Genomic DNA, 26,366 nt, shown 5'->3' with positions numbered 1-26,366 from the left:
TGATACAAAATGCTGCAGTACGTCTGCTTTTCTCTCTCCCAAGGAGGTCAAGCGTGCGTAGCCACTTACACAGTCTGCACTGGCTACCAGTACCACATCGAATTCTGTTTAAAATTCTTGTGTTGGCATTCAGAGCAGTCCATGGCCATTGACCAACATATCTGCAGAAAAGGTTTTCATTCTACACTCCCAACCGTGCCCTTCGATCGGCCAATCTATGTTTACTAACCACCCCTCAATTCAAATATGCACGTATGGGAGGTCAATCCATTTCAGTTAAAGCAGCCTCTGCCTGGAATGCTCTCCCCCTTTCCCTCAGAGCCTCGCCAACCATTTCTGCGTTTAAGAAAGATCTCAAGACCCACTTGTTCAATGCCCCTCTCTTGTAGTTCATCCAGGCTTTGCTCCAGCACTTATGTTCTCAATTCAGTCACCGCGCCAGGATACCCCGTGGTAACAGAGCGCGCTATAAAAGTTTTAATAAACATAATAAACATAATGTCAAATGTATGATGTATAGATCCCACACATAAGCACAGAGCAAATACTGAATAGTAACATATACGCAAGGGAGTAGCCAGAAAATTAAAATACCTCCCACTTTGAACTAAAGCTCCTATGGCACCAAGAAAGCAAATAAGTCATCACAGCCCTCCCCAGAAGAGCTCTCTTGTCCAAGGATCAAGCCATCCATCCTTCCATCAAACTCCTGATATCCACCATTTCAAATTTACATTCTGTCATCTATTAATACTTTCATCCATAATTCAGTCTTTCACCATTCATTCTGTCCTTACATCTGTGTGCCCATCCATACCCAAACATTTTCAAACATTTGCAAACTTATCCATCATCTATCCTTCCATCCATCATTTCACTCATCCATCCCTCCATCCACCCTTTCACCCATCCATCCATCCACCCTTTCACTCATCCATCCATCTTTTCACTCATCAATCCACTTTTCCACCCATCCACTCATCCACCCACCCATTTATCCTTTCACCCATCCAGCCATCCTTTCACTTACTTATCCATCACCCAGTCACTCATCCATATACCCATTCAACTTTTCACTCATCCATCCATCCTTTCTCCCAGTTCTCCACCCTCCCTTTCACTCATGTATGCATTCTTTCACACATACATCTTTGCATTCTTCCTTTCACTCATCCAGACACCCATTTCCCCATACATTCTGCCAATCATTCATCCATGCTTTAACTCATACATCCATCTATCCTCCCTTTCTCGCTCCATTCCCCTTTCACTTAGCCAGTCATCCTTCCATCCTCCCTTCACCTATCCACCCACTCATAAATCAATCCATTGACCTTATCACTCATCCATCCTTTCTCTCATCCATCCACCCTTTTACTCATCTATCCATCCTTTTTTCTATTCTCCCTTTCACTCGCTCATGCATCCTTGTCCACCCATCCATCCATTCACTCATCCATCCAACCATTTACCCTTTCACCCACCCACCCATCCATCCTTCCACTTACTATTCCGTCCACCCAGTCACTCAGCCGTCTGCCAATTCAACTTTTCACTCATCCATCCTTTCTTCCAGCTCTCCAACCTCCCTTTCACTCATGTATGCTCACATTCCAATGTTCTAATGTTATTTATTTCTTCTGCAAGCATAAGCAATGTGGAAAAAATAGCAAACATATTAAAAAGTAAAATAAAGGTGTTGTCTAGCAGCCCAGGTGCAAAGCCCAGGCACTGAAGGGCACCCCTTTTTGGGCTGTTGTGCACATATGATTTGTCACTTGCTGTGAAGAGACAGAGCCACTATGGTTTCACTCACTATGTATAAATTCATGTTTATGATAAACTTTTGAGAAAGCATGAGTTGGCCAAACCTAAAACGAACGCATCATTTAACGCGCAAGAGACAGCCAAGTCCAACAAAGGTGTTTACCAACCACAGCGTCCCGCGAAAGCACCAACTTCTCCCCAAAGCTTCCAATTGCCTTTAAGACAATACACTTCAAGAAAGTTAGGGAGCATCCTTCATCAGGGTTTATTAACTACGAGCCATTGATAGATTAATTCTAAAGCATCTGTGTATTGAAACTGGTGAGCACGGGGTCAACTGTTTACAGACCGAAAGTGAGGAACAGTTTGGAGGGGCAGGGAAGTATGAATTAACCCCTTCCATGCTGGTGACGAACCCCAGCCGTCACGCTCCACGGTGCTCGTGTGCTGATGACGGCTGGGGTTCGTCACGGCCCCGCCCTGTTCGTTCGGCGGCCGCACACGGGGGGAATCGCGGCCGCACGGAAGGGGTTAACATCTCTTAAAAAATAACCATGAGGCAACAGATCACATCAGGCTTAAGGTGGTTTGAGTTGTTTATAAAGTTATTAAAGCTAAAAACATGAGCGCATAATCTTCAAAGGAAAGAACTGCCGTTTTGGGATAGAGAAAGCGTGTTGGAGGCAAATCTGGACGTGGGTGACCTGGTGAATCTGCAGCAGGCACCAATTGTGCGGGAGCAGGGTTTGTCAAATTATTTGATCAGCGCTGCTCCTGCCGCCCTGGCAAGCCTGAGTCAACTTGTGTGAAACACTAGGCATTAACCAGATTGCTCCGGGGGAGTCTTCACAGCATGTGCCTAATGAGAGTAATCATGACACTCACAGGAAGAAGACCAGGGCAGACCAATGGGGGGCAAAAGGACAGCTAAAGAGAGCAGGGTGTAACAGCTTAGTTGAACTGCCCCATTGTCATTCTGTATGGGGCAATCAGCCGCAGACAGAATGACAATGGGCGGGAGGGGGGCTGCTCTTATCCTCGAGGAAGAGTTCGAGCAGGGGCGGCCTTAGGCATGTGCAAGCTGTGCACCTGCACAGGGCCACCAAAACCCAGGGGCCACCACGCCAATATATATCCTTAATATAATAATCCTCTGAGGATGGATACATATTTACGTGGCGGCCCCTGGCAGGGATTTGGTGGCCTCCGGCTCTGTTCCACTTCCAAACACCCTGACCCTCCCCCCTCCCCCCTCTTTACTGGCCTCCGCGCTCAGCCCCGCCTGGACCCCCTCTTCTGGGGCTCCCTACCTATGCTCCCTGCCCAGGGCCACCATGAGCCTAGAGCCGCCCCTGGTTCGAGGCGCTCCATCAGGGGCCTGAGGCTTCTCGCAGGGAGCAGTGCTGCTCCCTGCAATGGCCAGAATTACGGACAAAAGGCGTCCGTAAAAAGGACTCCCACGGACAACGGACGTGATGTCCAAATTACGGATGGTCCGTGAAATTTACGGACGGTTGGTCACCCTACGTATTAAACATAAGGGTACCAGACGCCCCATATTCAAGGGGTCGCAAGGCAGAGATGGGTCACCCAGGGGGTAGTTGGAGGCAGAGGTCAGACTCCGCGCCCTAGAGACACAGAAACGTATTCTCTGACCCAGTGTTTGTCTGCGGGGAAAAGAAACCACTTTAACCCCTTCCATGCGGCCGCGATTCCCCTGGTGTGCTGTAAACAACACAAACAGGGGCGGGCCGTGACGAACCCCAGCCGTCATCAGCACACGAGCACTGTAGTGCATGACGGCTGGGGTTTGTCATCAGCATGGAAGGGGTTGAATTACACAGCGGTGCTCATTAACGCAGCTGTAGCCCCGACCTGGGCTGACATTGCAAGCCAGAGGCGGCCTGAGCTGGGTGGATACTCGCAGCAAGGTGGGTGCAGCCTGCCTGGGGGCATTGGGTGGAGGCGTTCATAGGTCTCTGCAGAGAGAGAGCGGGAGACCCTCCACAGCACAGGGCTCTTCTGGCTTCACTCGGCAGTCCTGGTGTCCCTGGCTCTTCCTCAGGCCCAGAACACACCGGTCTCCCCCTGGACAGTCTCTCCTCTTGCTGGGCCAGGCAGACTCCTTCCATGGCTCAGCTAGGCCCTCGGCAGACCCCCTGGCCTGACCTGTAGATTTCAGGTGCTGCCCCCTCACCTCTGGGAGGCTGTAAGGCAGACACTGTCCCTGGTAACCCCTCAGTCTTACAAGCTCCCCACAGAGCACTCCCTTAAGTCTCAAAGAACCTGCAACAAGAACTAAGTGGGGTTGTTTGGAAGTCTCCTTCTCGGGCTGCTCTCTAGTCACAGCCTTTGTGTAAACTTCTGCTACTCACAGCGGGAAGCACTGGGGCAAAATATGGAAGGAAGGCAGCCTCTCTGGAGCAGTGATCTATGAGAGAGAAAAAGGGGGAAAGCCTGGCTTAGAAACACCTAATTATAAACACCAGAAACTGCAGTCCCACCCCTCGCCCCAACCATCGGCCACATAAGTGTCATGTTTGACAGCGTTACCACTTTTGTTTTTTAGCTATGTGCACTTTGCACATTGGGAATTTTTAGCCCACATTTATTATGTGGGAAGCAAAACTACAGGTCCCACAATGCACTCTGAAAAGCCTGGACTGGTAATGGTACCACATATGGCATTTAGCCGCTTTGCTAGCTATGCAAGAGCACAGGGTGTATTAACTATGCACTGATGAGTGGCGTGCAGCATAGTCCTCTCTGGTGCCTGAGTCTTCTGCTGCTGTCCAAGAGTACAAGAGCTGTATGCCAGGGCAGGAGTTGGCCACGAGTGGAACCTCACATGAACCTTACCCAGAGACTGTCCACTGGTTCCATAATTGGGAGGGAGATGAGGCCAGCCTTGCGAAGTTCTGTCTAGTCGTCCGGTCCCATGCCATGCTTTTTGATACAGGTTTAACTCTTACCACCTGTTAGATCCCTTCTGGGGGTCCACAGGCCAACAGGTATTACTGGGCTACAACCACGGTGGTTAGGGTCATTGTGCCTCTTTTGGCTCGAGGTTTGTTCTACTATGGTTCTGCAAACTGGGCCATGTGCCTCCCTTTCTGCACTTGACTCTCAGAGTAGCGAGGGTAGCAGTCACAGACTTGTCAGAGTGGTAACAACTCACTTGTAAAAAAGAAGTATTTTAATAATGCAACAGAACTTAACACTAAAAACTGATATGGAATTCTGTTTGTAAAGCTCCTGGGCCTACTCGATGTTAGAGATTAACAACCCTGCTGAGGAATTTGTGGTGGCCTTCGTGCTGAAATTCCGTGTGCAGTCTTAACACCTTGTGTGCTCATCCGCAGCGGCGCTCCCACGCAGGGATAATTCCCCTGCTGTGCTGAGCATTCTAAAGAAACGGGCGTGGTCATGACGAGCTTAGCTCGTCATGAGCACAGTGCCACCGCACAGCATGACGAGCTGAGCTAGTCACGAGCACTGCGGCGCCGTGCACGGCCTCCCTCCCCCGCACTGTGGGGAAATTACTCCCGCGGCGAAGGGGCTAAGGCAAGACCTAGTCTGTCAGTCAAACTCAGCATTGTGTTACCTGTCTATGAGGAGTGCTGATCAGTGTTATTGCGGTTCAGCAGATTCCTCCCGCAGTTAGAGCAGGGTCGCTGCTAAGGCCTGGCCTCTTGAAGTGAGTTGAAGACTGTACCCTGGTGTCAGCAGTGGTCTGTTTCTTGGCAGCTGTTTCTTCATTCTATTGGGGAAATCTTCGCTGCATTGTCTGGATGCCCAGGCAGATGCCAGACGGTACACTGATACTTAAAGTACATGTTGCTTCACATACTTTCCTAAATGAATCGCGTAGGGAATACGCCGAAACATCAGTCAGATTCTTCTGGATGTTCCACACTCTAAGAACGCAGCTGTGCTTCCCCCCCTAGATTGTGTCCTCATGTTGGGTCAGGGACATTCCTTCCCTCATACAGACGCACATCTTCTCTAGCAAGTTGTGCAGACTTCAGATGATGGCTCTTTACCTCTGGGAGACTGGCTGTCCTGCAGCCACCAGCCCTGGTCTCACAACAGCTCTTTGAGTATTCAACGCAGCACTCGCTTTCATGGCCTGTAACGACTCAGCATCATGTGCCAGGCTGAAACACGAGCAATCAAAATTGGTTCACTGGTCCCAGCAATCACTCTCTTATCACCTATTTATTTATTTATTTATTTAATTTATTTATTTAATTTATTTATTTATTTTTAAGATTTGTAAAGCGCGACGTATGCTTGTGGGCGTCTTGGCCTAATGAGTCTTGCCACCATACATTTGCCTCCATACATTTGCCACACACAGCAACATGCATACATGCAGTCGACAAGCGCACGGAGTGTTAAGCAATGGTTGTGGCGTTACAGTTCAGTGGAACGTTACACACCTACCCTGAAATAAAAAGTTCTGTTCAGGACCAGGGATTTCCAAACATCAGTATGCTGCCACCACCGCTGAATGGCAACAAACTCGGGCATGGATGGTAGTCACATGTTGTTACATAGGGATACTTGGTGTGCTCCTCCAGGTCATTGAAGGTTCTGGACGTTGGCTTTACCATCAACAGGTTTAGGCTGCATTGCACAGACTAGCATGTTACTTGTTGCCCTAATTGTGCTAGGTATGCCCAGACGAGGGTCCCACGCTCACTATGCCACCGCATTCAAACTAGCCTGGTTGATATGGGGTGTTCCCCTGAAACCGGTCCCAGGATGCTTGCTTCTGGTCCGGGGAGGACCTGGCCTGGCAATTTTACATGAACTCTCCCCATTGGGAGCAGGGTCAAGACTGATTTCCTTGAAAATGCGGTGGCAAAGGTCACTGCTGTCCATATATCATGAAGATCGGATTCAGTCATTCCTGGTTTATTTGTCTAAAGTGGGTTGGATTCTGGGGCTTGTGGTTGGCTTCCAGGTTATAAAAAGCATTTGCAAAGCTATGGGTCTCGCTTTAACTCAAGTTTGAGCTATTGGCATTGTATTTTTTGATAAGCAATTTTATTGTTTTGGCAAAGAACAAGCACCAGCAATACGGCATCGGATAGCTACCATATTGACACACAGCCAACTGAAAGAGCAAATACATTGCATTTGACCCCACCATATAGCATTGAATACAAGCATTATGTACAAAGTTCAGGTTACTCCACGGCACCCAGCCATTTGCCCCACCCCCTCCGATATATCTTAGCATTTCCCGCGCCTCATACTTGGGTTTTTCTTGTGCCGTGCACCAATCTACCCTCTCCCCCATTTCTCAGAACATGGTGGTGTAGGAAGCTTCCAGGAGGTGGCTATATCCCACTTGGCCACAACCATAGCTGTATTGAAAAGTAGTTTCTCGTTCCTGGACCCGTCTAGCCCATCTGTAATCCAGAGAAGTGAGTGTCGTGGATCGTGGGAAACCTCCTGCCCCAGGACCTCTGTAAACTCCCTTTCGATCTCACCCCATAACCGAGCCAGTCGGGGGCATGCCCATACCATGTGGAAAGTTGGCCAGATCGTGGCTGCACCTCGTACACGAGGCAGTAGGGTAAGGACCGGCTCGATGGAGGCGCCTCGGGGTTAAGTAGGCTGCATGTAAATAATATAATTGGATCAAGCGTAGTTTAGCAGATGCGGTGACTGTCTTGGGTGACATGAGGGCATCACACCAGTCCTCCTTGTCTAAGGGACCCACCCACTCCTCCCATTGGCCCCTGAGTCGGTCCAGTGAGGTCGTGTGCTATTGCCCAGTGTCCAATAAATGCGAGAAACACCCACTTTCCCCAAGTCGCCTAGCATTGTCTGTGCCTTGGGAGGACTGTATTCAGGGATCTTTGTGTCCTCCGATATGTATACGTGGAGGGTGTGTAGTATTTGCAGATATTTGTAAAATTGTGTGGGGTGCAGGGAGTATCTTAATTGGAAGTCCTGAAAAGAGCACATGCGGATGCTCGCCCACACATCTCCTTGTTGAGAGATCCCTATAATATCCCACGTTCAGAACCCCTGCAGCCCACTGACCTCCCGGAGCCATGTACCATGCCATAGAGGCGTTTCTTGGGTGAGTTTGTGTGTCCATTGGGTGTGTCGCAGAGATGCCCGCCAGGCTAAGATCGAAGAGCCCGTGACTTCAGGCAAGGTAGACGGTATGGATTCCCCGCACATTATGGACTGGATTTTGGGCAGGCCAAGCTCGCTTAGTTCAAGCCTGTAGGCCGGGTCAGACCAGCCCCTGTTAAACCAGCCATTTATAGTCAATAGGCGAGTCGCAAAGTAGTAAAGGTATAAATGTTTCATCCCCATGCCCCCATCGAATGATGGAATCCGGCAGAGATTTAACACCAACCGGGCCCCCCTCCTCCAAGAGTAATTTAATAGCCATATTGTCCAGCTCCTGAAACCAAGCCCTTGGAAAACAGAAGGGGGTGTTTTGGAGAACGTAAAGAAATCTGGGAAGAATCATCCTTTTAAACAAAGCGACCCTCCCCAAGGGTTTCAGGGGTAATGTCTGCCACCTGTGGAGATACGCCTTATCTTTCTTCATAAGCGGGGAAACATTGAGGGACTAGCCCAATTCCGGGAGGAGAGCAAAACAAATCCTAAGATATTTAAAAGACGACGCAAAGCGGTATCGTGAATAGCCAGTCGTATCAATATCTGGATAGATGTAATGGGACCAGGAACAACTTACTAGAGTTCATTTGAAGGCCAGAGGATTGCCCGAAAGATCGCAGGATCTGGAGACAACGAGGACCTGAATGGGCAGGTTCAGCCAAAAAGAGCAGGACATCATCCGCGTAAAGTGCGATATTGTCCACTTCAGAGTTGGGCCATTCCCATTCCCGAACGAGACTCTCTGACTGAATCAAGGTCGCTAGAGGCTCTATCGCCAAGGCGAAAAAAAAGGGGCAAGAGGGGGCATCCCTGTCTCGTTCCCCTTTGAATGGGGACGGCGTCGCAGAGAACCCCATTGACCAAGACACACACTTGAGGCCGGGCGTACAGAACCCCGACCAGCTGACGGAAGCGAGGACCAAACCCGCTATTGGCATTGTTAATGACAATGCCTTTTATTTATGTTTTGGGTTTTAAAACATGAATAAAAGGCATTTTCCTTTACAGTACTAATAGCTTAAACTCTCGCAAATGCGAGACCTATTATATTGAAATGAAGGACCTTCTCGACCACTTGTTAGATTGTAAATATCAGAGGAAGAGACCGGCCTGGGACGTCTTCAAAGTAGTGATAAATAGTACAGTGAAGAAGATGTCTAAGTGTTGTAAAATACAGACACAAAGTGTTAAGTGAGAGTTACATATGATCAGAGCTATAAACACTAACAAAGTGCTCCAACACCTTTCGCTCTGTGATTACACTGTTGCGGCTCAGGAGGAAGAGCTGGATGGGGGCTATTTCCTGCCCTCTCTGTGATTTGAGTGTGTAGTGTGGCATTGCGTAATGTCATGGCTATTTTTGGCCTAATAAAAACACTCCAGCTGTATTAGGGGCCTGGCTTTACCTCCTGGTGCAGGGCAGGCTGTGCTTTATGGCAGGCATGGAGGGAGGGAGAGATAGTCGCAGTTGCAGTTCCGGCCTTGTATAGTTCCCTTGCTATTACTAGAGAGCGAGAGGCACTGAGGTGGTTTTGGTGGTATTGGTGGTGGTATTGTGATGGTGGTGGTATTGGTATTGTGGCGGTGGTATGTATTGGTGGAGATATTGGGATTGTTGTTGGTGGTATTGGCTGCGCTTAGACACCTCTGGGTATTAGTGCACGTTATAAATTTAAATTTCTTTCATTTCATTGGTATTGCTGGTGATATTGGTATTGGTATTGGTGGGGTGGTATTGGTGGTAATAGCGTTGTTAATAAAGCAAGCTTTTGAAAACAACCCGTCAGGTGGCTTAGTGCAGATGACATGTAACACAGATGTGTTGTTATCCGCTTCAGCCCATTAGCACACGATTTTGTGCTGCCTGAAATTCCCATGACTTAATTTGTTTATTTCTAAATCCATTTTACTTTGGGGCGGGCGGGTGTATGAAACAGACTCAAGATAATACAGGGTAAAAATGTTTGAGGTTGTGCGCCCGTATTACAGGGCGGTCATACAGCTTAAAAAAAAGTACAGGCGGTTTCAGATGAAGCAGCGCATGTCCGGCCTGCAGTGAGAGAAACTCAATAAAGTAAATAGTGCTTACAGGCTAACAGGCACATGCATCATTGTCAATTGCATTCGCAAACGGTGCGAATTGCAATTTTCGGCCGTTTGCAAATGCAATTGACAAAATTGGTATGCATCATGTTTTTTGCAATTTTAGAAATCGCAATCACGTTGCGATTTCTAAAACTGCGATTACATTTAAGAAATCGCAATTTGAGATTTCTTAAATGGAATGCATGAACATTTTTAAATTTGGGAATTCGCAAATAGAGAGGGGTAAATTACCATGAAGTTGAGCTTCATGGTAATTTGCGAAAACTTTCAAAAATGCACAAAAGAGCATTTTTGAAAGTTTCATTTTACACACACACACACATGCCCTTGGGGCATGTGTGTGTGAAAAATGCACTTAGTTATATTTCAGGGGTGCAGGGGGGGTTTGGACCCCCCTCCTGCACTCTTGAAATTGCATTTTCAATTTGCGAATGAAATGAAAATGAAAATGACTTCCCATTGATTCCAATGGGCCTCTAGGCCCATAGGAAACAATGGGAAGGAATTCCTTAATTGTGATTCGCAAATTGTGAATCGCAATTAAGGAAATTTAAGAAATCGCAAAAAAAATGTGAATTCTTAATGCATAGCCTTTTGCGATTTCTGAATTGCGATTCCTTAATTTTCGCAATTAAGAAATCGCAAACGGCAACAATGATGCATGTGGCCGTAAATAACAGGTCCCCTGTAACAACCGAAGTAAAGGGGCCAGTAGCCATGGGAGGTTACAAATGAAGACCAGGCTGAACTAAGTAGGAACTAACAAGCCTATTAACAAATCCGAAGGCAGCATTTACAAGAGACAATGACACAAGCCAATTAAAAATATGGGAGAAGAGTGGGCGCAGCTTCCCTCCCATACTCTACTACAGCAGTCTCACAGAGCGAGCAGTGTATGCGCGCTGCCGCTAGGCTCGACTTAAAAAATTAGGCTGAAATCCCAGAGTCCAAACTTTGACCTCTGGCTCATGTTAAGACCTCTCAGCAGTGGAAGAGCCTGGCTTTAAAAGTGCAGATATTTTAGTACTCGTGCAACGCATTACCACTGACCTTTGTACAAAAAACATCTGCATCTTTCAGATTTGTGACCTTAAAAAAGCAAAGGTGGCTAATTGATGGGAGCTGCTGCACATAAACCTGAATTATTCATCTTCTGTTTAATTGAGCAGGACAGCTACTGGATATTATTAATGTGTGAACTATTCTTTCAGAAAACACTCCACAGCCACATGGAGCGACTGAAAATGGAGCTGGAGAACCTGCATACGTGGGAAGAGGAACAAAGGAGGACTGTCTCAGATCTGGAGGTGAGTGGAGTCCTGCTTGTGTCTGTGGGAACAGTAAGTGGACGGAGGCAAGAAACCAGGGAAAGGGGGTCCCCTGGACAGTCAGAAATGGAAGTCAATCAATCTATCATTGGCTGGTGAAGTGCAACTATTCACCTTTAAGGGTCTCCAGGTGCTGGGAGTTGGTGGGAGAGCTGCTGGTCCGATGAAGGCTCTGTGGTTCAGTTGAAGGAGGTGAGAGACATTGGGACCCTTGATTGTCCGAATCTGATGTAAGCGACATGGGGGCACCCCAGAAATGGAGATGAGAGAGATGAGGAAAGCATTACAGTCCGATCTGGAGGCTAGAAGCAATGCAGCTCCCCGACACTCACAGCTGGAGGTGAGCGACATGGGGGTGCTACTGACAGTTAAAACTTGAGATGGGACATGAGGTAAAAATTAAAGTCCGATCTGAAGGTGAGAGGAATACAAAATTTTCTAGCTATCGCAACAAGAATTTTAGATTCTATTAACCGCATCGCTGCTGCGGCGATTTTTGCGCTGTGCGGCAATTTTTAAATTACCGCGATACATGACGAGCTCAGCTCGTCATCAGCACACGCCACCCGTGGGTGATGACGAGCTGAGCTCGTCATCAGCATCGAAGGGGTTAAGGACACGGAGGCGAGGATTATGCTTTCTCATTTCTTTACTGCACAAACAGCAGCCAATGAAAGAAACTACAATGGTAAAAAACATTTCCCATGAGGCTTTGAACCACGCCTCCAATATTACAACCAATCACAGTAGTAACAAGCATATAAAGTATAGAGACACTAATCTGGCCTCCTCTTTCTTTGCGCGAACAGTCTTGTCATAATAACCAAGTCTTGAACTCTCAACGGAGAGAAAAAACTGTTCCTTAGGAATTCTCAACTGAGAACAATCCATAACCACAAAGGAATCATCTTCTGCCAGGAAGGGACAGCAGCACAATTCCAAGAAGGCAATCAACTCTTGTTGGAGTCATTTCCTGAAACAGAAAAAGAAGTTTGAGAAAAGGAGCCCACCAACTACATTTCTCATAGGGTGGGTACAAAGTTGTTAAACATCATTTCAAACAACTTTACAGTTACATAACTGTCCCAACGGGTGGGATAATCCTCGCCTCCGTGTCCTTAATAGAATCTAAAATTCTTGTTGCGATAGCTAGAACATTTTCTATGGCAGGACCAGAGGCTTCTGATTATGCTGGTTCAAAGCTCATCAATCACAGCATCAGAAACCTGAGGAATAGGTTTATAATAAAACACTTTAAACATTGAGTCAGAAGACCAATCAGCCGCTTTTAGGATATCCTCCAAGCGGGAACCTAATAAATAGGCTTTAGAAGCCATCGCACCTCTAGCTGAATGAGCACCATAAACAGAGATATCAATGCCAGCCTCTGACCTAATCCATTGAACCCATCTGGCTAATGTAGCCACAGCGACTGGTTTGAAGGGTTTCTGAACAGAGATTAGCAACTAGTCTAAAGGATCAACCCTGTGTGCAATAGTACGCTCTTCATAGCATTTGAGACACTGCAACACGCATAGCTTGCTGTTATGTGGAAAGGCGGGATACTCCACTGAGCGTGACATGGTCTTAGTTCGTCGTGTAATAACAAAGGAGACACCTTGTGGAGAAAACATCCTACCAGCCAAATCTAAAGCTCTAACATCTGAAACCCTGCGACATGAAATGAGACACAGCAACATAGTAAGCTTGGCAGAGAGCTGTTTTAAGGATAAATCACCATTATCGGGCCAGGTTTCCAACAGTGTAAGAACTTTTGTAACATCCTAAAGCGTGGAATACCTGGGCCGAGGAGGGTTGGCCACACGAACTCCTTTGAGTAACTTACAAACCAAGGGATGCATCCCCACAGGCTTACCATCAATGTGATCGTGACCAGCTGAAATAGCAGACCTGAAATTATTAACCGACTTGTAGGCCAGGCCTGAAGCTGCACATTCAGACAGAAAATTCAACACATCAGTCACATTTGATCCCACGGGATCCACCTGTTTTGGAAGGCACCAACCCACCCACTTATTCCAAGATGCAGAGTATTGTTTCCGGGTGGAAGGAGCCCACGCCTGTTGCACAAAGCTGGAAGCTTCTTGTGAAAGGCCTGCAAGGCATTCATGTCTCCGGAGAGCGTCCATACCATCAAGGTCAACTGATTCTGCAGGATTAAGGGATGGTAAGATCCCACTGGGTCCTGCAGAAGCGTCGGGAAGACTGGGAGCCGGAAGGGAAGGTCCACAGATAACTCCAACAGTGTGGGAAACCACGACTGAGTCGACCAGAACGGAGTCACCAACATTATTGTCGCCCTCTGCCGGCGCACCAAGGCCACCACTCTCTGGATCAGAGCAAACGGGGGAAAGGCATAATTCCTCCGTTGCCCCCAATGGTGTAGGAACGCATCCGTTCCCATCGCCATCGGATCCGGTCTCCAACTGTAAAACAGGGGAAGATGGGAATTGAGGCGAGAGGCAAACAGGTCTATTTGACAAGGGCCTCGCATAGTCCTGATCTGAGCAAACAGCGATGGGTGAAGCCTCCAGTCGCTGAAGTCTCGAAGAAACCGGGAATTCCAATCCGCCACCTGATTGAATTTCCCCGGAAGGTATTCTGCCACCACAGAGATCTTGCGATCCAGGCAAAAGTGCCAAAATTCCTTCGCAATGTGGACCAGCATGCAAGACTTCATCCCCCCTAACCGATTGATGTCTCTTAAGGGCCCTGTAATGTAAGGGGCCCGGGAAAATGGCTTGGATCGACGAAGCCAGAAGGCCCACAATCCTCGCCAGCACACGCAAGGAGATCTTCTCCTTGGTCAAAGTGGATAGAATTTCCCTCTTGATGGACCTGATCTTGTGAAGAGGAAGGAGTAGTTGAGCTGAGACAGTCTATCAGAAAACCTAGAAATTCCATCTGCTGGTTCGGTATCATCACCGATTTCTCGGTATTGGTAACGAACCCCAGATTCTGCAGCAGGGACTTCGTCCACTCTAAGTGGGTAAGAAGAAGGGACCGATCTTGGGCTAGAATGAGCATGTCGTCTAGGTAGACAATGAGACCCACTCTCATCTCCCGGAGTCGAGAAATCACAGGTTTGAGAAGCTTGGTGAATACCCAAGGGGCTGACGACAGACCAAAGGGAAGCACCATGTAACGGTACCACTGACCTTTCTAAGGGAACTGTAAGTACTTTTGATGAGAGGGGCAGATGGGGACTGTCAGATAGGCTTCCTTTAAATCTAAACGGACCATCCAGTTGTTCTCCAACAGAAGATCCTGTAAAAGATGGATACCCTCCATCTTGAAATGGCGATAAGTGACAAAGGGATTGAAGTCTCTTAAATTTAAAACCAGGCGCTGGCCACCTCCTTTCTTCTGTACTAGGAAGACGTTGCTGCAGAAGCCTTCTGGAATGAAGGTTCCTATAGCAATGGCCTTTTTGGCTAACAATTCTTCCAGTTCTGAGTCGATAAAACTCTGATCTAGACGGGAAAAAAGGAGAGGCTGAGGGGGAGAGGCTTGAAAGGGAATTTCTAACATCTCTATCTGGTAGCCCTGGACGGTCTGGACGACCCAAGCATCTGAAGTGAGGCTCGTCCAATTCATCACAAAGTGACGCAACCTGCCCCCTAAAGGAGCCAAGGGGCACACAGGACTTACCAGAGGACTGATTGTCGAAATTCTTGTAACCCCTGTTGACACCTCGATTATAGCGGCCTCTGAAGCCGCAGAATCTTGACGGGTAGAAACCGGCCTGGTCCGGCTCTTGCGTGTAACCTCTGCCACGTCTAGGTGCGTATCCCCTTTGAGGACTGGTGTTCGAATAGCGGCCGGTCGAGCGTCCTCTGCCTCGTCCGGCCCTATTAGAGACCTGATGCAACACCCTCTTCAAGGAGGCTTTAGATTTATCTAGGGACGCGAAGGTATTAACAAATTTCGCAATATCCTTCACAAAATTGTCTCCAAACAACTGTCCTTCCGCCAAAGGACCCGGCTCTGAAGAAGCCAACTCTACCAACTGAGGATCAATCCGGAGCAAGACTGACTTCCGTCTTTCAGAAGCTAGAGCGCAGTTGGCGTTCCTCAGCATGCAGATGGCACGTTGCGCCCAACCCGCTAGGACCTCAGGGTGAATGGCATCCCCTGTCTCTTGAGCTTGGAGGGCCAGTTCCAGGATCTTGGCCAACGGCCCCGAAAGGTCAAGGTCTTGGCTAGGAAGGGGAAGAGGCTTACCAGGGACTAGCAGCTCTAGTTTCTTGGCTAATGGAAGCAGGGTTGAGGAAAGGGCTTTATCAAGTTTAGCGTCCAGTTTTTTGTCAATAATATCCTCCATGGACTCCTCTTCGTAATATTCATCATTGCCCTGGTAGCCACACTCAGTACCCTCCTCTTCGCAGTACTCTGTATCTGCCATATTCCCAAGGAATTGCCAAATTCCACTCTAGTCCCCAGAGGGAAGCACAATTGCCAGCCCAGGCGAGGGCGTCAATCAGGGGAAGTGCCAGGCACAGGAGCCGGAAATACCAGAAAGTCAAAATTTGGGCGAGTAAAGTCCAATTCTAGGACTAATGGAGGGAAATAACCCTTCTCTAGCCCAGAGAAGGGTTTTCAAAAATGTGTCCCGCTTCCTCACTCACTGGGAAGCAAGGGGTTCATGTTGAGGAGCTCCGATGCAATTTGCGATGGAAAACGCTGCTTTTTGGTGTCAAAAACAGCCCCTCGGCTCCTGGCCAAACTGCGTGATTCCCCACTTCAGCCGGGGGGAGAGCGTCAAGCAGGCACTAATGGAGGGCTGCGCGCGCACACTGATGCGCGCGAGACCTCGAAGACGCACACAGGGCCCCACCAGGCTACGACGTGCGCCTCCGTCCGCGAGAGGGGAGCCAAGTCCCTCATAATCGCGGACCGCGAGTCAGGAGGCCGCGATCGAAGCAGGGAGAGAGCGGGGGCCTACGGGCGCAACACTCGCTCCAAGAACTACCTACGGGGCACGGAGCAGGCAAAGAAGCCCCGATCCGAAGTCTGAATGGGAAACAGGAGCCGACAGCAGCGTCGATCCAAGAATCTCACTAGCGGCATAAACCGCGCATACAAGGTGAAAAAACAGTGCAAATATACACTAAATCAGTAATCCTAAACAATTAATCATGCCAGAGGCAATATCTACAACATGAGGCCTGCCATGCAGCAGTACAAGCATATAAGGTAAAGAGCACTTATCTGGGCTGCGGAGCAGCAAAGAAAGAGGAGGCCAGATTAGTGTCTCGATACTTTATATACTTGTTACTACTGTGATTGGTTGTAATATTGGAGGCGTGGTTCAAAGCCTCATGGGAAATGTTGTTTTTTACCATTGTAGTTTTACTTTCATTGGCTGCTGTTTGTGCAGTAAAGAAATGAGAAAGCATAATCAGAAGCCTCCGGTCCTGCCATAGAATCCTGTGTGCACTTCTGGAAACAGTAATGGGGTAGAGAAGTAAGAGACCAGGGTTCCCCTGTTAGTCACAAGAAGGAAAATGTCAGAGACTCACCAACATATGAAAACATTGGAATGGTGTTACCACACACAGTTTTAGTTGCTTGATAACTTGTTTTTCATTAATCTATGTTTCTGGTGAAAGAAAGTAAAGGGGTGCAAACATCAATACTTTTACCAAAATTAATATCTCAATTCTAGTGAGGAGAGTTTGCATATGTGGTCCCCCAAGAATCTAAACCATCAAAGCCAGGCATCAGAGAAATGGGAGCTAACCCTAGATTCGGAAGTGTAGAAACAGATGCCAGAGAAATACTTCACATGGATTGACGAAGCCAATAGGTATGACCATTTTAGAAATGTAAATGATTCTTCACTGATTACCGAGTTGATGGACGTGGTGAACTGTCAAACAGTCGACTTGTAGAGCGCTTCCTGTCACCTATGAGGCTATCCTGGCGTTGGCAGGGTTCAGTTGAATAGCCAGGTCTTCAGGGACTTTCGGAATTCTGAAACGGTGATTGTTTCAGCAGTTAGTAGGATGGCAGCAAATGTATGAATAGGTAACTCTGTGCCGGAGTATGTGTGAAGTCAGCGAGTTCTAGGTAGATGGATAGTTGAATCTGTGTGTGCTTTGGGAGGTAATTGAATGAATTGCGGACTGTATCAATGGATAGCCGTGATAAATGTAATAAAAATGGCAAGAATTGCCAAAACTCTGCTAGTGCAATTATTACTTTAAGGGTGGTTTACATAACACCTCACAACAATATGCCAGGAGCTGATGCCAATATGCCAATGCAAGCAGTACTCCGTTGTGGATGGCATTATGACAAGAATGCCCACCTTATGTCAATACATTCCACAACTAACTATGCAGGGTTGTCCCATCACATTAAGATCGATGAGTCTTCTGGTGCTGTATGAAGTGAGCAAGAAACGAAAGAATGAATAGGCAAATTATTTGTTAAAAGGCATAATTTTTAGGTCTCGCCTGGACATCGCATCCGAAGGATGCGTCCAGGCTGGAGACTTAAAGCTGTCTGACACGGGGGAATGAGGGACAAGAAACTGTGACGAGCTTATCCTTGGCTGGATTCAGCTCCGTGCACGCGCACCAACATTCACGCATGCGCACATCACAGCCACACGCATACACAGCACTCACGCATGCGCACATACACACGCATACACAGGCACACCCCCGTCACCTACACGCATACACAGAGACCCCTCCACACACACCAGCCCCTCTCCTCTCGGCTCCACACACACGCACACGCATTTACACTTACACAGACACGCAGGCACCAAGACAGGCAACCCCCCCGCCCCCGTCACACACACGCATACACACAGACTCCAGGACACATACACATACACACACACATGCACGCTCACACACATACACAGTCCGCCGCCGCGCGCGCGCACACAGATTGCCCCCCCCCCCCCAACAAGGCGAAGCCCCACTCACCGGCATCCTCAGTGCAGCGGCTCCCACCGGCAGCAAGACTCTTCTTCCCTTCTTCGGCACCGGGGCGCAGGGTAGGCTCCTGCCTGCTCCGGTGCTCCAAACAATCGCGGCTCTTCCGTGGGAGGCGGGGTAGGCTCCCGCCCTCCTACTTCCGGTTGTCCCGCCCGGCCTGCCTGACTTCCTGGTCGCAGGCCGGCGCAAAACGCTGCATAAAAAATGCTTAGAACAGTGGTTCCCAAACTGTGCGCCGCGGCGCCCCGGTGCGCCGTCATGAGCAGCCAGGGGCGCCGCGCTCACGTTGGGAAAATTGACCTTATTGCAGCTGCAGCGCAAAAAACTTGCTGCCTGCATAATCCGGGAGAATTATTTGGCCCAAGAGTACGTACGAGTCTTGCTTTCACAGGCGTAGTAGTCGCCATTACTGGCATATGCAGCTCGCCTCTGACCGTTTGAGGCACGTTATTGCTGCCCACCGTGGGATCCTCTTCGCAAGTAAGGTAAGGAACTGGCATGGGAGGGATTCCTGTTCAGTAGAACAGGAGAACAGGAGTACGGCAAAGATACACAAGCCAAGAAGCCAGACTGTAAAAAAGCGGGCTCCACGGAGCTTGTTAAAGCAGCCAGAGAGAAGGCTTTGCCTTGTCTTTTTATGTCTGATTTCTTTAACGAGCTCCGTGGACCCACCTTCTTACACTAAAACTAACGCAGGTGATACAGGTGTAAAACGGAGGTTGGGCAGAAGATCGGCATGGCATTTGATTATCATCAATTATTAATTAAATGACATGCCGATCTTCTGCCCAACCTCCGTTTTGCACCTGTATCACCTGCATTATTTTTAGTGTAAAAAGGTGGGCTCCACGGAGCTCGTTAAAGACTCAGAATGCGGGCATGATGTTCCCCCCAGATCCAAACAGCGTACAGATGCACATTTGGCTCCCCTCGGAAATGACATGGTAGAAGTAGTTTTGGCTGTCATGGTTGAGCAGCACATATTGGGAACATATTACTACGTGACAAACAGCACATTCAGGCCTAAAATTGGTATTTCCTTAGTATTCCCCCTCAGCGAAAAAGTTGCAAACCTTTGGTAATGTTTGGTGTAATGGATACGGTTTTCTTTCTGCAGACTCTTTTTGCGTTTCCTGACAGTCCTCAATTTAGGTTACTCTGCAAGATAATTTTAGGAACTAAAATAATTAGATGTTGCTTTGCCTTTTAAACACTCCAAATCCTAGATGGCTGGTGTCGAAAGAGGTAACATGAGACAGAGCTCTGGGAATGCATGTACAAAGTGTTCTGAGATCCCAAGTTTTTTGACGGATACATTTTAAAGGTAAAGGAGGTGCAGATTGGGAAAAGTGTCTCCTCAGCACCAGTGTTACCAAAAGGATGCAACTATGCTACTATGAATCAAATGCCATGCTGATCTTCTGCCCTACCTCCGTTTTTTACTTGAACTAGATTTTATATACTGACAATATCATGTAAAACACGGCTGTAAAATGTAGTTCAAGTAAAAAACAGGTTGGGCAGAAGATTGGCATGGCATTTGATTGGGATTGCTTGGTGCCTAACTGCGTATCGCCAGTGGTATGCCTGGAAACCAGTGGTTAATTTGTAAAATAAAAAGTGCTGGGGCTCTCCTCAGGAGGAAGCACTAACAGTAGAAATAAGAAGGTGCAAACTGCCTCCTGAACAAAGCCCTGGCACTTATCCTTCTGGAGAGGACTGGGCCTAATAGCTAGAGCTGATGATTTCGTAGCTGGGAAACCAGGTTCGAGTCTTAGCGTGGTTCAAAATCCTGTGATTATGGGGGAAATTGCCTGCCTTCCAAATGAATGGGTCCTTAATTGGTGCTAAAAGCACTGGTGCTGAGCACCTGAAAGCCCCTGCTCAAATTAAGCACTGCTGGAAACTTTCCACTGCCGCAGCTTTGCATGCCATCTACTTGGAATGTTGGTGAATATGAAATCAGCCTAAAAATACCTTCAGTCGGAGAAGTAAATCTCTGCCCATGTTTTTATGTTTTCTTTCATGAATGGGACTCCATGTTTTCTTTCCAGCAATAGCAGCCTCTCTACTTGCACTTGGTTTGTACGTAGCCGTAGTTTCAAAGCGTGTGTGCGCTATTAATCTTGCAATGTTTGTCACTTAACAAGATTTTATTAAAAAACTGTTATATTTTTATTTTGTTACAAATATGAGTATAATACCTTCAATTCTTCATTGCATCCCAATTAATTTACGGAAGACAACAAAGGTCGGGCTTACAAACCTCCCCCCAACCCGCCCACCGGTAAAAAAAATGGTGGAACCCGCCCACCGGTAAAAAAAAATGGTGGGGAGCCACGGCCAACTGCCAATTAGGTCAAGGGAGCCACAGGTCAAAAAAGTTTGGGAACCACTGGCTTAGAACAAAGGCTGCTTCTCAGTTTCCGCGACCGCGCTCCGGTTACCGGCGTCTTGTGTTTTTTCTTTTTTAATTGCGACGCAGCCTGTATTATTATTATTATTATACATGAATCAAGATTCGTTTATTTATGCTAACCTTCTATAACTGAAGTTTTTGTAAGGCACAGATCCACTATTGAATTAATTCAATGTGTTCTCAAACGGGATGGCTAAGGAAAAGTGAAGTGAAGCAATGGGCCGTGGAGAGTGCGTGCAGAGTGAGTGCAGAGTGACAGTGAGTGCGGAGTGACAGTGAGTGCGGAGTGACAGTGAGTGCGGAGTGACAGTGAGTGCGGAGTGACAGTGAGTGCGGAGTGACAGTGAGTGCGGAGTGACAGTGAGTGCGAAGTGACAGTGAGTGCGAAGTGACAGTGAGTGCGAAGTGACAGTGAGTGCGGAGTGACAGTGAGTGCAGAGTGACAGTGAGTGCAGAGTGACAGTGAGTGCAGAGTGACAGTGAGTGCAGAGTGACAGTGAGTGCAGAGTGACAGTGAGTGCAGAGTGACAGTGAGTGCAGAGTGAGTGCAGAGTGACAGTGAGTGCAGAGTGCGTGCAGAGTGACAGTGAGTGCAGAGTGACAGTGAGTGCAGAGTGACAGTGAGTGCAGAGTGCGTGCAGAGTGACAGTGCGTGCAGAGTGACAGTGCGTGCAGAGTGACAGTGCGTGCAGAGTGACAGTGAGTGCAGAGTGACAGTGAGTGCAGAGTGACAGTGAGTGCAGAGTGAGTGCAGAGTGACAGTGAGTGCAGAGTGACAGTGAGTGCAGAGTGCGTGCAGAGTGACAGTGAGTGCAGAGTGACAGTGAGTGCAGAGTGCGTGCAGAGTGACAGTGAGTGCAGAGTGACAGTGAGTGCAGAGTGACAGTGAGTGCGGAGTGACAGTGAGTGCGGAGTGACAGTGAGTGCAGAGTGACAGTGAGTGCAGAGTGACAGTGAGTGCAGAGTGACAGTGAGTGCAGAGTGACAGTGAGTGCAGAGTGACAGTGAGTGCAGAGTGACAGTGAGTGCAGAGTGACAGTGAGTGCAGAGTGAGTGCAGAGTGACAGTGAGTGCAGAGTGACAGTGAGTGCAGAGTGACAGTGGGTGCAGAGTGACAGTGAGTGCAGAGTGCGTGCAGAGTGACAGTGCGTGCAGAGTGACAGTGCGTGCAGAGTGACAGTGAGTGCAGAGTGACAGTGAGTGCAGAGTGACAGTGAGTGCAGAGTGACAGTGAGTGCAGAGTGAGTGCAGAGTGACAGTGAGTGCAGAGTGAGTGCAGAGTGACAGTGAGTGCAGAGTGAGTGCAGAGTGACAGTGAGTGCAGAGTGACAGTGAGTGCAGAGTGACAGTGAGTGCAGAGTGACAGTGAGTGCAGAGTGACAGTGAGTGCAGAGTGACAGTGAGTGCAGAGTGACAGTGAGTGCAGAGTGACAGTGAGTGCAGAGTGAGTGCAGAGTGACAGTGAGTGCAGAGTGACAGTGAGTGCAGAGTGACAGTGAGTGCAGAGTGAGTGCAGAGTGACAGTGAGTGCAGAGTGACAGTGAGTGCAGAGTGACAGTGAGTGCAGAGTGACAGTGAGTGCAGAGTGACAGTGAGTGCAGAGTGAGTGCAGAGTGAGTGCAGAGTGACAGTGAGTGCAGAGTGACAGTGAGTGCAGAGTGCATGCAGAGTGACAGTGCGTGCAGAGTGACAGTGAGTGCAGAGTGACAGTGAGTGCAGAGTGACAGTGAGTGCAGAGTGCGTGCAGAGTGACAGTGAGTGCAGAGTGACAGTGAGTACAGTCACTCAGCACCACCACATTATCAGTCAGAACCACCACAGCATCACTCAGAACCACCACAGCACCACTCAGCACCACCACAGCATCACTCAGCACCACCACAGCACCACCATAGCACCACTCAGCACCACCACTGCATCACTCAGCATCACCACAGCCCCATTCAGCACCACCACAGCATCACTCAGCACCACCACAGCACAAATATGTTCTCTCAATGTTTCAAGCTTTATTACAAATGTCACAAAAAGATGTTAATATTTCACTTCTGTTCTTGGATTTTGTTACAATAAAATACACTGAACATAATCTTCACAAAAGTTATTTACAAAAGTTTAAGCTATTGCCATTATAAATTACAATCACTTTCATTAAGTATTAAAAAAAATTAAAAGCCATTGTTATTTGTAATATCAATACATCTAAGTCACGTAAATACAAATGTTGCATTACAAATGCTATAGGTGTCACATTTGCGAAAGTTATAACTATTGGCATTGTAAATGACAAAGCTATTAATTTAGCTATTTTCAAAACCAACACATAAATGAACATTTGGTGAATTTCCATTAAAATATTTGACTTTTTTACTAAGATATTATTATACTGTTTTATGCAAACAAAATTTAGATACTGCATAAATAACTTTAATAAAACATATTTTATATGAAGCTTTTTATGTAAAAAAAAAACTATAGCATAAAGCAAAAAACAATTGCCATTTACAATGCTAATAGCTCAAACTTAAATAATGCGAGACCTATTGCATTGCAAATGCTTGTTAGGTTTGGGGTGGGTAAAGGGGTATAGGGGGAGGGGTGTTGTAAGGGTATTGTGTGGTAAGTGTGTTTTTAGGGTATAAGAGTGGGTAGAGGCTTTGGGCCGTAAGGGTGTTTTTGGGGTTTAGGAGTGGGTAGGGGTATTGGTTGATAAACATGTTTTTGGGATTATGGGTTGGGTAGGGTTAAGGGGTAAAGGTAATTGAAATGTGGGGTTGGGCAGGTTGCCCCAAACTTTAAAAAAAGTTTTTTTATATATACACTTCAATCAATCAGAGTACTTGTAAAGCGCGCTACTCACCCGTGAGGGTCTCAAGGCCCTGAGGGGAGAGGGGTGCCGCTACTGCTCGAAGAGCCAGGTCTTGAGGAGTCTTTTGAAGGCTAGTAGGTCTTGGGTCTGCCGTAAGTGGGTAGGGAGGGTGTTCCAGGTCTTGGCGGTGAGGTAGGAGAAGGATCTGCCGCCGGAGGTCGTTCGTTGGATGCGGGGTACAGTGGCGAGGCTGTCGGAGCGGAGCTGGCGGGTGGGGGTGTAGAAGCTGAGACCTGCTGCCTGGCTTGCAGCCTGTTGCCGCAACCACTCTAGAGAAGGGCATTCTTTCTGCTCCCTGCAGAATTCTTCCCTGGAGGGGCCTCCTTCTTGCTGCCAATGGGTCAGGTCCGGCAGGTCCCCCAGTTCAGCTATCTGTTCCCCGGTAGGCTCCAGGGCATCCCCCTCAGGGTCTACCTCCTCCTGGGCCGTGGGAACTTCAGGGCTGGTTTCCCGCGCCCCGCCACTTCTCTCCAAGGCAGGTTCCTGGGCCTCCCTTTCAGGCTCCAGTTCCTCTTAAGAACCCCTACTGGCTGACATTGACCGGGTGGTCACGCATGCCCAGTCAGTCAGTCCAACCGTCTTCAAGTGAGTACTCTTCTCCACCTTTTTCCAAGGGGAGCTCTCTAAATCATTTCCCAACAAACAGTCTACAGGCATGGCGGGCCTCACAGCTACCTGAAGAGTACCAGAGACCCCCCCCCCCCCCAAAGGGAACCTGAGCCATGGGACAATGACTCTCTGTGTTGTCGGCATTAATAACTCTGCAAAATGCATGAGGGACAATCTGCTCTTGAGACACCAGGTGCACACCAATAGCTTCCAACCCAAAACCAATATCCAACCTACCTTCTGGAATGCACAACCAGTGATGGGACATTTCCCGTGTGGCATGTGCATAGTATGCGAGTTCACTGAACACACAAAGCACCTCGATCTGGGGTTATCTACCCCTTGGGAACAGAGATCGCATACAAATTGCAACACGGAGGGGGTTATCTACCTCATTAGATGTCCATGCAACCTACTATACGTAGGGATGACCTCACGCAAAGTAAAAACTCGCATCTGTGAGCATAGGAGTACCATCAGAAGAGCCATAACAGCCACCAAACTGACAGCCAACTATGTGGAAAATCACCACAAGGACACAGATATCAGATGGACTGTAATTGAAAAAGTGAAAGCTACAAAAATTTTACAGAAAATACTATTGGAGAAAGAACAACGGTGGGTTTACCATTTAAAGACACATGAGGTAGGATTAAACGACTCTATACCTTGGAGTCCGATAAAAAGATAATGTCATGATACAGACGTTATACAAACTATGGAGCTCCCTGATATGATGCTGATTACTCATGTGAAAACTGCCTACGGAATCATAAGGCTACTATCATTATGACCTCCTGTTTCTCTATACACCCTCTACAAAGAGGTGCATCTGCACTTTACTAAGAATAAAGTATTCCTCCATCGTGTCGTGTCACCATTAATACCGTAATTACCCGGAGGGTCTATCATTCCTAATATCATGTGTTGGTTGCACCTCATGACTTTGAATTTGAAGACCGTCTCTCCTTACACCTTTTCCCTCCTGTAACATTTAAGCCATAACTAGTACTTCTGTTTATTAGCCGGATTACGAATCAAGTATTAAAGTTTCTTAAAAATCGTGACTTGGAACTACCTATCCCATGATCCTTTACTCCAAAACCGGAAACACAGGGTTCAGACGATCACACGTCCACCCGTCACTTCCGGGTTACGCATGTTAACGTCGCTACTTCCGGAAGTGAAAACATTCAGCCTAAGGTGATTTTAAGACCATTCTCCCGGTTGCTCAGTCTCGCAGAGCTGGGGACCGGGACCACGCTAGATTCAGCAGATGGGTAAGACCTTGAACTGAATAAGTCATTGCAACCTGCCTCTTACATGAGCTGGGCCCCTTAATTTTTTTAACTAGCCCTGGCGTACCCGCTTTTTCAATAATCCCCCTTTCCAGTACTTAAGGGATACAACTACCCGGAATAATGCCTTAAACCACATATTCAGTTTACTTGTCAAACCCTTAGGACCACTACACCGTACATCCCGGTCCGTTGAGATGCACGAAGCCCCCAAAATTTGGGTAAGTGCTAACAGCAATACTAAAGTACATATAGTATGCTTGTATGAATGAATTGTTGACAGCACGGTTTTGAAACGCTGACGTGCACGTGGTATGTATGTATGAGTGCCCTGTGAGAGCACGGGATTACCTATGTTAATCATCAAACGTGTGTCTTTCTGCACTTGAGACTATGATCACTGGTTTTTATTCACGGTCTATTCACTACCTCTAACTGTTCTATAAATCCAATCAGGCACTAGAACACAGAGTATGATTTAACGAATGTTATTTTTTTTTAAAAGCCTGCCACAATCACGATGTGAACGACTGGTACTGAGTGGGGTCACGTTATCCACCTTCATGGCATTAACAAAGAATGTAGCATGTCCCTCCATGGATTACGCACAAAAATCACATTCACAATGTGGATATATAATTATGTTCCTTTGTACTTTTTTTGCCTTACAGATGGATCCTGGCAATACAAAGACATTTTAACATTCATGAGGAGGATAGGGACTTCCATCCTATAACTTCCCACACAGAGGGGGATTTTCCGACTGCCCTGAAGAAAGTCCTGGACCTTTATGGCCCCTGTGGACTGAAACATGTCGGCACTGGCATTAGTGTCTTAGGA

At 47.7% G+C, this 26,366-nt stretch overlaps 1 protein-coding gene across 1 annotated transcript in view; it reads left to right on the top strand.

Moving 5' to 3' along the window:
- LOC147666494 (E3 ubiquitin-protein ligase TRIM39-like) overlaps window positions 1-26,366 on the top strand; it is a 239,047-nt gene that overhangs the window by 5,217 nt on the left and 207,464 nt on the right. The window contains exon 2 of the mRNA XM_086949038.1: window positions 11,238-11,333. Coding sequence (XP_086805164.1) covers window positions 11,238-11,333 — 96 coding nt within the window. The remainder of the gene's footprint in view (window positions 1-11,237; window positions 11,334-26,366) is intronic.

Source organism: Lissotriton vulgaris, unplaced genomic scaffold, assembly GCF_964263255.1.
Source record: "Lissotriton vulgaris unplaced genomic scaffold, aLisVul1.2 SCAFFOLD_1516, whole genome shotgun sequence".
NCBI lineage: Eukaryota > Metazoa > Chordata > Amphibia > Caudata > Salamandridae > Lissotriton > Lissotriton vulgaris.
This window is presented reverse-complemented; position numbering and strand designations above follow the sequence as displayed.